This window comes from Haemaphysalis longicornis, unplaced genomic scaffold (assembly GCF_048455015.1).
Source record: "Haemaphysalis longicornis isolate Haplotype H1 unplaced genomic scaffold, Haemaphysalis longicornis Haplotype H1 scaffold_5, whole genome shotgun sequence".
NCBI lineage: Eukaryota > Metazoa > Arthropoda > Arachnida > Ixodida > Ixodidae > Haemaphysalis > Haemaphysalis longicornis.
This window is the reverse complement of record NW_027526385.1, coordinates 124770014-124787479: the sequence shown is the minus strand read 5'-3', so window position 1 is coordinate 124787479 and position 17466 is coordinate 124770014. Positions and strand designations below refer to the sequence as shown.

Genomic DNA, 17466 nt, shown 5'->3' with positions numbered 1-17466 from the left:
GTGCGTCCCTTGGCCGGCGTGCGCAGCGCGTCTGATGATGATTGTGGCATGATGCTCCTAGGGATTGGCCAACCAAACAATCCATCAAGAGATAGCTACGCGTTCGACCACCATCGTCATCTTCCCGTAGGGGAACCGCTGAAGAAGAAGGAGAAGAAGACGAAGCTGCAAAGAGGAGGGTTGCGTGAGTTTTGGCTACCGTTATCCTCATCGGCCGGCGCATCTTCTCGATCTGAACCCGGTCGAAGAGCGGCTCATCGCGCCTCGACTACCCTTCATGAGCATCAGGCGGCTGACTCGAGGCAACGGCCAGTTTGGAATCAAGGGACAGGCGGTGAACGTGCCCATCGACGTATCGAAGGTTGTGCGGTGCCTTCCTCGCATGGTACCCAAGGACGTTGCGTTCGACGTTCACATCAAGCGGAGGCTGATCAGTCCGGCAACGTACAAGCGCGGGTTGGTGAAGCGCGGCAACATCCTGGCTTGGCTCAAGCACCTGGAACACACCCCGCTGTATCGCGCCATCAACGTTCGGGTCGATTGGAGTCGGCTCGATCACTTCGATGACGGCGGCGAACGAGAGGAACCACAGGAAGACGACGTCGATGATGCTGACGGTGAGTTCGAAACGATTCCAAACGACTTTGACGTGAACGATCCTCTGCAGTTGGCGGTGGTGTTCAACGCGGTCTCGAAAACGCTTCTCTATAACGAAGCGGAAATGACGGGTGTGGGAAAAGAAAAAAATAAATGATTACGCTCACACTCTCGCCTCTCTCTTCGCCATTAATCGCATCACACTCATCGGTGCACCCAATGCATTTCTGCATCCTCACAATCCCCCTCGGGGAGGTGCGTGGATTTTTTTTTGAAACTCGCATCATATCTGAGTGTGCCAATTTTGTTTTTTAATTTAGGAAAAAATTTTGTATCTTATCTCTTGTCTAATCAAATATTTTCTGACTGTGACCCTGAGGATGGCAGGCCAATTGACAGGAGACATTTTTGTGTGTCTAAACCTGCTTCCTTGTCGACATGTGTTAGTAGAAGTAGGGGTGGTATGAAGGCCAGTCAGCCGATTTAGCGGGACAGCCCTGTTTTGTAAATAAAAGTCAACTGACTTATGAACAAAAATATTAAGCGACGATTTGTTGCCGCTTACTCTGTGGTACGGAAACACCGATGTGGCCCTTTGCCAACCGAAGGAGAATTGCTCCTGAAGTGGGCCGTCATTGTATTCTTTAATGCTGCCGTCATGTGACACTGCTCAATGAGCAACCAATATATAGTCCTTACAATCTTACTTCTGTTATACCCAAGACACCACCTTTTACATCACTTCATATAGCCTTTTTAACATGCCAGTGTATCCAAGCTAGTAAATTGCAAACCAAAAAAAAAGTACCACCTCCCCTCGTGGGAACCCCTGTGTAGATGCGACGCATAGGGGGTTCACGTTGCAGCGTTGGAAAGCGGAGGAACGGCGCTAGAACTATGGAGCGGAGCGGCGCGGGCACCGCGTTTCATAGCGCGCATAACGGTGAGGGGACGCGCCGGCGCCAGTGAGTCTGCCGCGGCTATGATGCAACACAATCCAACACAATCCACTTTAATCCATTCTAATCCAAATCCAATCCAATTCAATCCAAGCCAATACAAGACAAGCCAGTCCAAGCCAATCTAACCAAATCTAATTCAATGCCCCTCGCGAGAGAGTCTTCGCTATCGGAGAGGATTGGGGGTCAGCGGCGGAGAGCGCAGCGGACGCGGCGAGGAGAATGGGGGAGGGGCGGACGCCGACGACGACAACGCCGACGACACCGGATGCAGGGACAAGGCGAGTGAATGAGATGCAGTCGCATCTAAAATCAAAAGTAAATCTCGGGACGCGGATGTTTTACGTAAGTTATAGCTGATACCGTCATTTGCGAATTCATTCAAGTGGGCGTGTTACAATTTAGGGCGGCTAGGTGGACTCCGAAGCCAAATAAAATTGGTGATCCGGCCATAGGATCGATAATCACGTCTGTTCAGTTTCCCGAAGCAGATATGACAGGGTTGTGAGTGGGCATGTAGACGTCGCTGCCAGATAAGATTTAGTGAAGCAAGTAGGAGCTTCTCTCTGTAACTGTCATTCTAATCGGCCAACTTCCTCGACAAGATAGATGGGTATGACATGGTACCTCTTTTGATGTCATAGCCAAATTCAAATTTGCGACTCTGGTGATGTGTCCTTACAGCAGTTCCCATCATCCCAGCCAGTTGCCATCATCCCTGCCTGTCCTGAATGAATATATCGTGAGACCTGTATTTAGGACAACGTTAGGACAACGTTTTGTTACCTAAACGCCTACTCAAACGACAAACCAAGGAATATTAAACTCCGTGAAGGTGAAGCCGCAGATACCCGTTGACAACATTAGAACGGATATTGCGACGTTGAGCCTAACATCAAGTTGTAACACACCTAACAGGGAGCTAAGGGTTCCTTGTACATGCACTCGTGGCCACATTATACTCTGCTTAGCTGGTACGTGTGGAAAACGTATTCGACAAAGCCGCTGATCCGTCGTCGCCGCCAGTAGAAACGACAGGCCGGTGAATAGTACCACTCGCAGTGAATAAGTACGGCATGATGGAGAAAACGAGTGTTCCACCCGGATGCAAAAACTACAGTCATGATAGCAGGACGCACTGAATTTATTGGGGCCATGCGCGGACGCATTCCCACGTTCGTAGCAAATGAGATGGCACTTCCGAGTTGCTGGGTGAACATCTCCGCTAATCGTATTGCAAGTTGGTTTGGCCCCATGCCGAAAACAACGACGCCGAATCATCGCAAAACTAGCCATCTAAGGCCGTCGTCTCCTCAACCGTATGAGAACAGCATGGTGTTCCAATGTTATAAAATACGGAGAGCATAGCTTTAACAGGGCAGGAGTTAAAGCCAGCGGGTCGTCATTATCCTGGGGATCCAAAACGCGAAAGAGCAGCTGCCAAATAACGCGGCACAAGAGAACCAGCCACTCAAAAAATAAACAGGTTCAAAGCTGCCTCCAGGGGTTCGCTTCGTGCACAAAACAGCCCGTTTCCTCCCAGGTGCCTTAATGGAGAAACTCCACAATGACCTCCCCAACGACGGAGACATTTAATGCACATTTTAAACTCGTCGTTTTGCATTGTTGTGATGTAACTAGACACTGCGCAACAAGTACCAGTTTTTTGTGTGGGCAACAATCTGAAGGAACGGCCACCGACATTCCCATCTTGGGGAAGGCAGCTTCTGATTTTTTTAGGGCAATCGCTTTGAAGTCATGTGGACGGACGTGTGTGTGTGCGAGGACAACTACTTGTACACTGTGCCCGAAGGAAATACTTTTTCTTTGGAAAGCTAAGTACTGTCCAGGTTTACCTCGCATAAGGCTATTCCTTCTGTTGGGCTTAACGGCAAAGTCTGCTTTCTCACAAGGAAAAATATGTGGACTACGACAACGATGATCTTTCCTGCTTCTCTTGAACTTATGAATATTTTGCGGTATTCCTACGTAAAGGGCAGCTCTCGTACGTCAAAGCAAAAATGGACAGCAACACAGGGGCAAAACAACATCTGGAAAATGGGAAAAGGGGTCTGCAATGCTCAGTACTCCCTGCTCGTAAGAAGCAGTCCGCATTTCCCGAGAAACGCCAATGCACACAAGCGGTCAGGCGCCCGCGGGTATAAACTAGGCAGTTTGATTGACTTTAAGATATTTTATGATAAAACCGAACTTACGTGAATAATAAAAATGTGTTTATTCTGTTATTTACCAGAAGTAACTCATGTCAGCACAAGACACGTTCGTGTGTCTAGAAAAACGACTTTTTATTTGCGCGGCTTTGAGAACAATACGCTGGGACTCCATCGAACATGTGTACGCATTGCAGAACATACAGCGTGCCTAAAAATAAAAAGAGCGCAAAGCGCGTGTACAAATATACACAAGTAAACTGGACAGTTTATTTTTCCATATGTTTACTGCTCTTTTTTTTGCATAAACCAGCCAGACCAACAATGCATTTTATTAAGACATACAGCAGTGCCTACGCCCGACGTTACCTCACCGGGAAAATACCGGACAGATAAAGTATATCATCGCTTCAAAAGAGCCTCAAAGGCTTTACACCTGATTCTCATTTAATAATTATCTCCTAATTTAGTTGCTTTATTGGGCAATTTTTTCATCGATGCTTCCTGATGGCTGTGTAACCAAGGTTGATACAAAGTACATGTCACCGGGGAACTTATTATAATCACCTGTCTACAGCATGGCAGCTGAGGAAATTTTCTTGACTTCATTTGTAGACTCCAGAGGAAACATCCAGCAGAGCAACAAGTATGCGTGATATCCTTACAAAACAGGACCGGCAACATGACACCAAATAAGCCATGTTTTCGCCCATTTCAACAGGAGTGTACGCACGACAAGGGTAGAAATCTCATTTTGCCGGCTAAAATGGCAATTGTGAACTCCGTGTAAAAATCGCATCTGACAGTTACGGAAAAATGGAGGACGATATTTCCCACACTCGCAAGTGCGGATACACCTGTTTTCCAACAGCGGGAATACAAGAAATGATTCTCCCAAGGCCACAAGAGCTACTCGGATTAATGCAGGCGCACGCACCACGGTCTCTGTGGGCGCTTGTCTTCGCACGGTTGCTGGTCGCGGAGGCTGTGGACATACACACTCATGAACACCCGCTCACCGTGGTGCAAGGCCGTTCAATCGGCCCTTGACGTAACGGCCACGCTGCGCAGCCGCTTTGTGGTGACAGTTATTCAATATTTCGTGTCGGAGGGTGACACGTAGAACAACAATTGGTACGACATATGGAGGAAAGAAACCTGTGGAAAGACTCATGTGCCCCTGGTGCATTGGGAAAAGTGTTGCAGAAGTCGAGTGTTTTTTTTACGTTCACTGCTAACCACATTTTAGCGACGGCAGCGAAGGCCAGCACATCGAGACCCATGTACTAGTGCGTCCCAATCGATATCCAATGGCTCACAGCCGGATAAAAACCAGCCGACAGTGCAACAATCGAAGGCGGGAGAGGTGACGCGCAAGGAAGATACAAGCAAAAAAGGGAGGCCTCCTAAAATTGTGGAGCGGCTTAGCAAAACGTGACGTCAGGGCATCTCCTAAGCTATTATTTCCTCCGTGGTATGACGACTGCCCAAATTGGCGCCCGAATGCTCTTTATCTCTCACTCTCTGACACACACACACACGCCCGCACGAAAGTACGCGGATGGGGGCGACATCACGCGCATTCTTTCTACAAATCTGTGGCGCCGCTAATATTCTACTGTCGGGCGTTGTTTCTGCACTATCACTTGTCCCCGCCTTCAGCCGCTTTTTCACGACAGCTTCGTGTTACGTTGTCACAAATATTCACGGCAACCTGAAATGTTTCAAGAATCTGCGCTTTGAAGAACTAATAAATTGGTAAATATAAAAAGGAACGGTACTGTGTTTTTGTGTTAGTTATAATATGTATACTATAGTAACATTTTAGTTGAAAATATTTTGTTACAAATGTTTGTACCCGTCAGCATCTACCGTTGCTCACGATTCACCTCACGATTGAATCAATCAATTCAAGCTGGTGTCGTGGGCTTGTGAGAGTGAGCGACAGAAAAGGAAGTTTATTTAAGGCCAAACTGGTATAAGGAAGGGGGTGACAGGGAGGAAGTAACCTGGCCTTCGCCGTTAGATGGCGGCAATGAGCCCTTGGGTCCTAGCGGCACCTTCCGCCAGATGGACGATAGTCGGGTGAAAGCTGAACAAGGCGGCCTAGCATTGATGTTGAGTCCTGATGTTTAATGCTCGATTAGGAGAGTGAGGTTTCTGTGGGCATGCTCATATGATGTGTTGTAGGGTGGCTTTGTCTGCCCATCACTTGCGTATGTCGGAATATCTGTCTGGGAAATATCGGTTGTAGAGAACGAGGATAGGGAAGGTGTTGGACTCTAGTCGTCTCCACTTAACCGACTGCCATCTGTTGAGGAACGAGTGTTGTGCAGGGTACTTGAGGCGGCTTAATCTGTCGTGGTGCGCAATCTCCCAGTACGTGACCAGCCTGTCTCTGGTCCCCGGGAACGTAGGCCCGATGTCTCCGTCAAGGTCAGCCTTGCTGCCGAAATCTCGGGCTGACTCGTGAGCCAGTTCATGCCCCGGCAGGGATGAGTGTGCTGGTGTCCATACAAGGCGGACATGCCTCCATCTGTCGCCAATAAACGTCGAAAGGATTTTGGCTGCTGGCAGGGATATTCGTCCCGCCAGGAAGTTTCTTATTGCCGTCTTGGAGTCAGACACAATAATTTTTGCTTCCGGGCTAGCTACGAGTGCAATAGCCGCTTCTTCCGCCACCTTAGAAGAAGGGTTGGCTTGTGGTTGTGAACCACTTTTCAATCGAGATTTTTCAGTGCTACGAATAGGCACTTGTCAACCATACATTCGCTGTGCTTGTAAAATACTACAGGTTCAAGCTGATAACTCTAGGGACAAATACTGATTTATTGTAGGGGTTAACGCGCCGACGCAACACAGGCGATGAGGCGCGGGCCAATTTCGAGGGATCCGGAATAATTTTGACCACCTGGGGATCTTTGACGCGCGCCGAAATCTCATACACACAAGTGTTTTTACTTTTCACCTCCATAAGAATCAGGACAAATACCACCACTGGCATCCCAAAATAGAAGACGAATTCTGCAGGGGCATATGCTAATTGATGGAAACGCCCTCGGGCAACCATAGCCAGATTATGGTGGGAGCACCGTGTTTTACTGCATATTTTTTCTAATTGCACATATGGTTGACTACGCCATCGACTGTTGTCGACGCTGCGCATAATTGCACCTCGCAAAACAAGGTTGCGCTTTTACTTGCCAGCTGTTTCTGTCCTTATCAGCCATTAGCGTCGTCAACTGACTTGTGGCACGTAGGCATTAGGTACAAATTCGTATTCTGCTTTTAAAGGTGTCGCAATTGCAAATTTTATAATTTTTCTGTCGGTTATTCATTGTGTTTTGATGGGTGCGGTGTCACTATGCAGCGTCGGAACAAGTTCTCGGAAGTTAGCGTTATTACACACAGGGAAAATTAGGGTTTTATTACATAGAGAAGCAATAGAGCCAAAGTAGCAATAGAAAGGTCTATCCATCCATCCATCCATCTCTCTATCTCTCTCTCTCATTAGAAACTTGGCGTGCGCATTTCTCTGGACCCTTCGGAGGCGAAGTGATTATGACACCCACACTGAGACAAGTCCTAGACAGGACACGTGGTTGCGTGACTCAAGTTTTTTTTATCCGCTTGTGGTGTTTGTGTATATCTTTGTTTTCGAATCGCACTTTTTTACTTATATAACTCGTGTTATAACTAATAAAAGTTCAGTTGCTAGACAGCGCTTCTGTCATACATACTCTTCTTGTCCCGTTTTCGTTAGCGCTGACCAAGATGAGCCCACTTCAACTCGCCCAATATGCTGCCGCATTCAAGATTATGACATACTAGCACACACACGCACGCACGAACGCACGCACACATACCCGCCGCGGTGGTTCAGTGGCTAAGCCGTTCTGCTGCTGAGCACGAGGCCGCGGGTTCGATTCCGTGGCGAACGCTTTTCTGATGGAGGCGAAAAGCAAAAACGACCGTGTACACGAGATTTCGGCGCACGATAAAGATCCCCAGGGGATCAAAACTATTTTGGAGCCCTCCAGTACGGCGCGCCTCATCGCCTGCATTGCGTCGGCGCGTTAAACCCTTACAATCAATCAACAATAAACACACGCATGCACACACACACATACATATATATATATATATGTATGTGTGTGTGTGTGTATATACAGGGTGTCCCAGCTATCATGCACCAAGATTTATAAAAAGAGTAAAGGCGTAACTCGAAAGAAACCAGGTGCATAATGTTTGCAGTACTGTGAACAAGCGGAGAGTAATTTTTTCGTTAATGAGACTTAATTAACTAATTGTAATTAATTATCTAACTCGAGAAATACTATCCTAATCACTAAAGTGTCAATGGGGCACTTGTAAGTAACCACGAGGGGCATCTAACTGCGCTATTTTCAGCGACGAACTAATTGCGTACTCATTTATTCTGACTGATAAAGGAAACCCGCGAAATATGAAAAATACCACGTGACGACGCTTACGCGCGCGTTGTAAAGCAGCGTCCCCAAACAAAACTGATTGAAAGCAACTGCTTCGCGTGTTACCCGCCCGAAGAGACAGCGCATCACCTTGATAATAGCATGCATGGAAGGAGCAGCAGCAGCAAGATTCGCGGGACGCGTGTGCAGATAAGGAACAAATTCGGTTGCGATTTCTTCTTTGTTTCTTTTGTCTATTTCATTCTGGCTAACTCAGAGGCAGCCTGTTTGAGGGCGTTGCTTTACGGTGCGCGCGGAGGCGCCGTCACGTGGTATTTTTCATATTTCGCGGGTTTCCTTTATCAGCCAGAATAAATGAGTACGCAATTAGTTCGTCGCTGAAAATAGCGCAGTTAGATGCCCCTCGTGGTTACCTACAAGTGCCCCATTGACACTTTAGTGATTAGGACAGTATTTCTAGAGTTAGATAATTAATTACAATTAGTAATTAAGTCTCATTAACGAAAAAATTACTCTCCGCTTCTTCACAATACTGCAAACATTATGCACCTGGTTTCTTTCGAGTTACGCCTTTACTCTTTTTTTAAATCTTGGTGCATGATAGCTGGGACACCCTGTATATATATATATATATATATATATATATATATATATATATATATATATATATATATATATATATATATATATATAAATATATATATATATATATATATATATATTTATATATATATATATATATATATATATATATATATATATATATATATATATATATATATATATATATATATATATATATACACCCAGAGCAAGGAGTGGCAGTCAAGAAAACCTCGGAAAGCAGAGGGGGGAATGCGGTGGGTCATAGAAACAGATGAAGGATTTTTTGAGTCAGAAAGAAAGTGGTGAAAAAATGCTTGCCGGGTGGGATCCGAACCCACGACCTCCAGAATACCGGTCTGGTGCGATAACCACTACGCTACCGGCGGGGCTGTTTCCCCACCACTTTCTAGGGTATTTATGTTAAGGTATTTTTGTTTCCTGCACTTGGAAGTGGTAGCCAGCGCCACTCGGACTACTCGGGGTGAAGGGGACCTTCTTTTTAACCCCCGGGCCGTGAATCGAGTGTATACGACATGTAGAGAGTGGTCGACCAGCGTTAAACCCTCCTAAGCTACCTTTGGCACCAAGACTGCCAGAACAGATGCCCTCGCTATGCATGTAGCGAATAAGAAATGGGAAATGAGGGGCTCGGTGAATTAATACAGAGTAAGGATTGGCAGTCAATAAAACCTCGGAAAGCAGAGGGGGAATGCGGTGGGTCATAGAAACATATGAAGAATTTTTTGAGTCAGAAAGAAAGTGGTGAAAAAATTCCCGCCGGGTGGGATCCGAACCCCGACTTCCATAAAACTGGTCTGATTAAAGGGGATCTTATTTTAACCCGCGGGACGTGACTCGAGCGTCTACGACGTGTTGAGAGTGGTCGACGACCAGTGTTGAACCCTCTTAAGCTAACTTTGGCACCAAGCCTGCCAGAACAGAGGCCCTCGCTAAGCATGTAGCGAATCTGAAAATGGAAACTGAGGGGCTCGGTGAAATAAGACAAAAAATAAGGATTGGCAGTCAAGAAAACCTCAGAAAGCAAAGGGGAAGTTGTGGTGGGTCATAGAAACAGATGAAGAATTTTTTGAGTCAGAAAGAAAGTGGTGAAAAAATTTCCGACGGGTGGGTTCTGAACCCACGACCTCCAGAATACCGGATCCCACCCGGCGGGAATTTTTAACCACTTTCTTTCTGACTCAAAAAATTTTTCATATGTCTCTATGACCCACCGCATTCCCCCTCTGCTTTCCGAGGTTTTCTTGACGGCCAATTCACCGAGCCCCTCAGTTCTTATTTCTGATGCTTTATATATATATATATATATATACATATATATATTTAAATATAAATATCTAAATATATATATATATATATATATATATATATATATATATATATATATATAAATATATATATATATTTATTTATATATATATATATATTTATATACATGTTTGTGTGTGTGCGTGTGCACGTTGAACCATTCAAACGTGTAAAATGTGTTTTGCCGCGCAAGCTCTTACAACAAATGTACTGCTTGACTGCAGTTCTTGTTTATAAACGGGTAACATTGAAACCGAAAAAGCCTTTATAAACTCAAATTATATTCCTGTCCGACGCAGGTCAAAGAGCTGAAAAACCGCACCGTGAACCCCTTGTTCTTGAATGCCGGTGACTTCTACCAGGGAACCCTATGGTATTCCATACTCAAGTACAATATTGTTTCCGCGGTGATGGCCAATATGTCCTATGACTCTGTCGTAAGTATTGTTTTTTTTAATAGGTTTCTGCAAAGTTGCCCCTGAGGGGAGTGTTTTCCGACTTATCGAAAAGCACCAAAATTATGAATGGGCATATTTACCTTCTACTTTTATTGATTTACGCGCTGAACCAGAACATTGGTACGGAGTGTGGCGCAGTGGAGGACAAGGAACTATTTTACACCATCTGACCCTTTCTATCTTGCGCCGAAATCTTCACACGAGGGCGCTTTGGTATGGCACATCCACCAAAAAGCGGCCGCTGGTGCCAGCATTGATATCATGTCCTTGTGCGCAGCACGGCAACGCGTTATTCACTGATAAACGCCGGAGTGTAGTACATTAATGCAGCCTTATTAAGCCAAATATTCCTGTGGCTCATCTCCCGGCTTTACGGGTGCTCCTGCCAGTTCTTGGCGGCGGCGTGTGCCGCAACGCACGCATCCTGACTTAAATGGACTCTCCTACACTTCCGCTAAATGCTTTCTCTCTTTCCTTCGGGTATGAAAGCATTATGGAAGCTATAGTTATAGCCAGGATATAGCAATATTTCATGATTTGCTAATCGCAGCACACCCGCCTTCCGGTTCTTCGTTGCTTTTGTGGCCGTTTTTTTTATTTTTTCATTTCTGTAACGACGTAATTTGAGTGTTTGAATGATGCCAAGACCGGAAAAGAGAGAAAAATGTTTGGAGGACGTTTCTATTTTTTCTGATGTGCATAGAGGAGTAATATTTCTTTCCAACTATACCAAGTACTGCATGTGCCTCTTCACTCTGTTCTCAAGGCATTTATATATTTAAAAAATGTTAAAAAAGGGTCGCAGGGTGCCCCTAGCGCACGCCATTTCGTACCTCAGCTGCCACCGCAGGGCAGCATTTCAAATATTGTACGCTGCGTAGTTTCCAAACGCGCCGCTGTGTTTCATGTTATACCAGATAACGCTTGCCACTACGCATTGCTGCGGCCTTGAGTTAGGGGGGATGCAGGGAGGGTGCATTTGGGAAAATTGCGCCAGATGAGGCTATCCTGCCCGTACTGCCCGTACATATCCTGTGGGGCAGGCCAGAAACACACTGGCGTCAAACCTCCCGGGGGAGCCCCAGCTTATGTGTCTATGAGGTACTCTGTGGTAAGAGCTGGCATCATTATTGCCAGGAAGATTTGGATATTGAGTCTGTCGCTACATCTAGAATCTCTCGATACACTCACCACTACCGACCGTTTCGAGAAATCAGCAATTACGCCAAGCAATATAACGTTCAAAAAATTCCTCCCGCAGGTCAATATCTCCCAAGGTATGCTACGATAGAAGCTTCGGTTCGTATTCATTCCGACCCATGCATGGGATAGACGATGTTTAATAGTTTTATCGCACCCATGGATAATTACTCCCCTCTCAACAAGAAAACAACTGTGATTTTCTAATTCTGTGTTCGCCTAAAGACATTTGTCAAGAACTGGTTGTTCCCGAAAGCACTTGCGCCTTCACGTACAATAAATCAACAGACAGTCCTGAGCACTGGCAAGATTAAAGGAGGCCATGATTTCATGGTTATTTTTTGCTTCATTTTTGAAGCCAAAGAAGTGTTTTTGGCCGTATAAGAAAAGTGGTAATTCATTAAAATTACAGACGACGATCCGAAAGTCCCGTGACCGTCACGGGACCCTCGATGACCATTACAATTTATGCACATATAACGCAGACAGCACAAAAAATTTGCCGCAATTTTAGAAGTTAATGATTATCATATCAAGATTATACAATATGTACAAAGCTTGAACATATAAACAGCAACTACAAACACGCAAACACACATATAATCAACTTAGTAAGTTTAAAATACATAACAATTCACACAGTAGCTCCAGAACTGGGTCAATGATAATACAGCCATTGATGAGACACCTGGAAAGACACTTTTAAACAGTGCTAAGTTACAATAAAAAAGAAAATACTACTTCTGTAAAAAATGTTTAAAGTCTTTTTTACATGCTGATTAATGAGAAGCAGGATTTTAGCTGCAAAGGCAAAGACATAGGAATTAAAAAAAAATAAAGCACTCCTTTATCCGCCGTTTGTATGAATAATTGCAAAACGAAATTTAATCGAAAGGGAAATCTTGTGGAGTTTGTATTACAGAGTGCAGTCGAGTCCTGAGAGTGCCCCGCCATGGTGGCGCCGTGGTTAGGGTGTTTGACCAGACTTGACTATCAAAAAATTCAAAACAAGTTGGCTGCCAAATACTTAAAGAACATCACAGCAACGTTCTAATGAAACAAATGGTTCATTGACACTAGGTGAAACTTGCTTTGCAGTAACGTTGAACTATCGTAAGCAGAACTGTTTAAAATTATGCATAATGCTTGGTTTCTGATGTATTGAACAGAGTGGAAATTTAAGTGTGCTCCAGGCAATGGTGGCATATTTTGGGTTGCTATAAATGAATGAAAATTAAAGCGACAATAGAACATCATCGTAACCATTTATGTCTGTTTGAACTTACAAACTGAGGGTGAAGAGACAAAAAATAGCGACTGTGCACTGCTTGACAGCTCCTCTCCACCCTTACAAGTCAGCAGTGCTTACAAGGTAAAAGCTCTGAAAAGATACGTACTAACACGTGCGCACTTGCGGTGCATAGGTGAATAGGACCGTACCGTGCATCATGGTTGTGTAGATTATACTGAACGAAAATCTTGCGGATGGCATATATAGACAGAGTATTTAGTTGATCATGTAGTTTAATATTCAGAAACTTCGGTACAATATAATTTAACACAAGAAAGCCATAATCAGCTTGGCACTTCGGTAACACAAAATTGTAAGGTTTTCTAAAATATGACGACTGGCGACAGCTGAGCGGGACAACTGAAGAAAAAAATAGGTCATTCCTTGCGGTTAACTCTTTATGCAAACAAGCACAGCTGTAGTCAAACAGTCGGTTGACCGGTTCAATACTGTATTGCAAATACACATGCGAAATATGATGATGATACGATTCATTGACAATTGAGAGCAGCAGCTTGTTCTGTGAAGTTAGTAAAATTTTAACATTGGTCAGTGCGGTGTTGCCCTAGACGAAAAAACAATAGCTAAATAGAAACAAAATAAAGAAACCGGTTGAATGCGCCGGTTAGGTGAAGTATTTCCGACAATCTTAGGAAGCGTTGAAGAAATGTGGCTAACAGGGGCATCCAAGGATAGTACTACTGAACTTGACACCCAGTCATTTGAAAGAGTCTACGTATTTGATAACACTGCCGCCGAGGTATAGAGAGGAAGGGTTATATAAACACTTTCTTTTAGGCAGGACAAGCACTGCTTTAGTTTTTTTACCGAGAGATTTGTAACGGGTTTGATAATGACCATCTGGTAAATAATGAAAGCACAGGGTTTGCTGTGTCAGTCAAGTGTTGTATGTCATAGGAAGAGAAAAATAGGCTTGCGTCATTCGCGTATAATATCTATTTTGCACGGTGACTGATTTTGGGAGCGTCATTTATGCGTATATTAAAAAGGGGTGGCCCTATATTGCTACCCTAAAGGATGCCATTTGTAAGGTTGAGAGGTTGGGAATGACATTGATTAATCACCACATAATGGGATCGCGCCCCGAGGTATGATTTAATTAGGCCGAGGCACTGTCCGCGTAATTATTTTGCGAAAAGAACCCTGTGACTGAGGCTATTAAAGTTTTTGCTAAAGTCAACGAAGATACACGGATTCGAATCTGAGTTTTAAAATTTTTAATATGTATTCTTTTCGGATAAGCAACGCTTACTTCATCGAGATTTTTTGTGCGAAGCAGTAATGAAACTCAGATATAATGGAATTTTTATTACGAAAGATATGAAACCGAATGCAGAAGGACTGTCAATTGGCCTAGTTGGTGTATGCTCATGATGGAAAAAACAGCGCAAAGACGAATTAAAAAAAGAAGGCAGACAGGAAACGCGTGCCTTGCCTCCCTACTTTTTCTAGTTCGTCGTCTTTGCGCTGTTTTTTCATCGTGATTTAATTGCTCTGCGCAATTCAAAAAGTACGGAAGCACACATATTGGCCCATAATTGCCTAAAGTGTTCTTATCTCTTTTTTATATAGCACAGCTACCCTGACTACCTGCATATGGGTTGCAAATTGCGCTGTCATAATTGCGGTGTTGGGAGGGTAGGAACATTATTTCTAGCCTTTATTAGTGCTGGAATGTCGAATGTAGTCGCTGTTTACAGGTGGTATATTTGATAATTAAACTTAAGGTGACAATGCATTGGATGAAATTAAGAGTCATATTTATTTTGAAGAATTGCGAATACAGTTTTTCTTACGTTGCTCCACTCCCACTTATCATATGGTGTCTCTCGGGGTGAAGAACTCACACAGCCTGAGCTGAACGTTAGGAAAGTAGAAAATTGTACACAATAAAAAAACAAACTCTAGCTACCATTCACCTGAGAACCCCATTGCTTCGCAAGCTACCTGTTTTGCGCCAACAAAGTTTAGGTCTACAGAAAATAGGAATGCTCGACAATAATTTTATTAGATTTTACCAAACTATAAAGCATTTTCCTCAACCTGCCACCCACGAAATACCGTTGCGGATAACCTAAACAGTACCACTTATACTACACTTAAAGAAAGACAGCCGCTTGTTACTGCGTTAAATTATAACAAACTAGACCAGAGAAGTTAACCTTGCGCCAAAACTTTTTCGCTGGAATAAAACTTTTTTTCCCTTCATAATAAAGCTCACAACCAAACAGCAACCACTATTTGAGTAATATAATGGGTTCTAACTACGTTCTCACAAATAAGAGTGTCGCGAAAATCTACTTCAGATCTCATGTGTATATTGATGTTTGTACATATGTGGGCGTGGGCATGTATTTCTGCAATTCACGTGTGGTCACACACCCATTTACGACAATTTGAAGCATATGTGCCGCAACGATGATTGTAGAATGTCTCCATTTCATTTCAACACGATAGCCTTTATTGCAAGCCCTCAACTGTAAAACTTTGTTTTGTCTGCATCAATATCAGCCATCGAAATTGACAGTCATGTTTCTGATTGGCCTGATCACTACCGGTTTACTGCCATACTAAAAATGGGTGGGCATGTAACTGGTTCAAATAAGCGTCAATACGAGGATGAGAAGAACAGAAAGGGATCTAAAGAGCCGCCAAAGATCATATGGAATGGAGGTAATAGAAGTACAAAGAAGGTAATAGGGGATAGAAGGGAGGTTATTGAGGAAGGAGGGGAAATATAATAGGAAAAGCGTGTAGGCGGCCGTACATGAAAAAAAAAAACAACTCGGGAGGGAATCGTGAAGTGGGTGAGAAAGAATGGCATTGGTAGGGGACGAAATGAGGGAGAAAGCAGAGGAAACAAGGGATTGGAGAATTGGGGATTGTAATGACTCCACAGGATGGAAAGAATGAAGGAAGAGTTTGGTGGACGTGTGGAAGTAAACCGAGACAGTGGGATGGAGGGCGCGAAAGGGAAAAAAAAGAGGAAAGAAAAGCGTGCCGGAATTGGTTGGGGCTTGTATATAGAAAGGTTAGCAAACAGTGTGGCGGTGAGGAATACAAGAGGACTAGAAATTGTATGAACTGAAGGACATGATTGCGGTTGGGGGAGGGATTGTGAGAGCAAGGTAGAGAGAGGAAAAGAAACTTCACTAACAGAAATATCGCGAGTCGGCCTTATTAGGAACTGGTAAGGTATGGCGTAAAACGTGAAAATAACCATATTTATTTATTCACGTTGCCTACAGGTTCCGGTAGCAACACTGAGTAAGGGGGGTGCGGAAAGCAAAAACATAGATGGAACTAAAGCAACATACTATAAAACAATACTATGTGGTAATACAGTATAACTAACCGATGAGGTAAAATGGAATAAGCGTACTGTAGTTGCAATAGTGGTGTCTAGTACAAAGGTGTGGAAATGTGACAGGTACACAAGCAAATGGTGTCAAAAGCATATGCACTACGCTCTAAGTAGTGCGCACGGCAGTGACAGGTACACAAGCAAATGGTGTCAAAAGCATGTGCACTGCGGGCTACGTAGTGCGCACGGCATTATTAACGTCAAAAAGGCGGCAAAACATGTGCACACACACAAATCTTTATTTTTATGATAAATAATTCTGGTACACTTGGTTGCAGAATTATCTATGATCAGTCATTTAAAAAATTGTGTCGGGAAGATCATTCCATAACGTTAACTCTGTGCGCAGTACCGATAAATTAAATACTTGGGTGTGGCCGTAAATGTGTTTGAAACACCGCGGATTGTTTAACCTATTGGACATGGGTACGGGAGCTTAGAGACGAAGTGGTGATAGATAGGAGCCGATTACATAACTGGGAAGTAAACTAACGAATGCAAGTCAACGACGTATTTATAAGGGTTCGAGTTATTTGAGTTACGCTAAGATGAGGGCTGTATTTCTGATACATAAAACTTTCTGCACGGTTTTGTATTGCTTCGATGATGGAAGTTAGGTCCTTATCGTAAGGTGACCATACAGGTGAACTCATGTTCAGGACGGACGAATGTTGGATAGGCAAGCTTACGGATTTTTTTTTTCGGGCAGCGTTTGAAACTACGACGTAAGTACCCCAGGGTTCTGGAGGCTTTGGCATAAATTGTGGTAATGTGTTAGGACCAGGAAAGGTTTGTGTAAAATGCACGCCCAGATATTTATGCGATGGAGCTTGGGAGATATGTAGGTTGCTTAGCTTGAAACTGAATTATACGAGGTTTCATTTGGAAAGGTTTAGGGACATAGGTCCGACATGAACACCAATGGAAAAGAGTGTGCAGGTCATTTTGGGTAGCTACGCGATCTGCAGAGTCAGTGATGCTGCGGGATGCGATACAATCATCTGCAAATAAGCGCATTCTGG

General features: G+C 44.0%; 1 protein-coding gene across 1 annotated transcript in view; it reads left to right on the top strand.

The window, feature by feature from the left end:
* LOC144139880 (protein 5NUC-like) overlaps nucleotides 1-17466 on the top strand; it is an 84981-nt gene that overhangs the window by 12507 nt on the left and 55008 nt on the right. The window contains exon 2 of the mRNA XM_077672118.1: nucleotides 10410-10547. Coding sequence (XP_077528244.1) covers nucleotides 10410-10547 — 138 coding nt within the window. The remainder of the gene's footprint in view (nucleotides 1-10409; nucleotides 10548-17466) is intronic.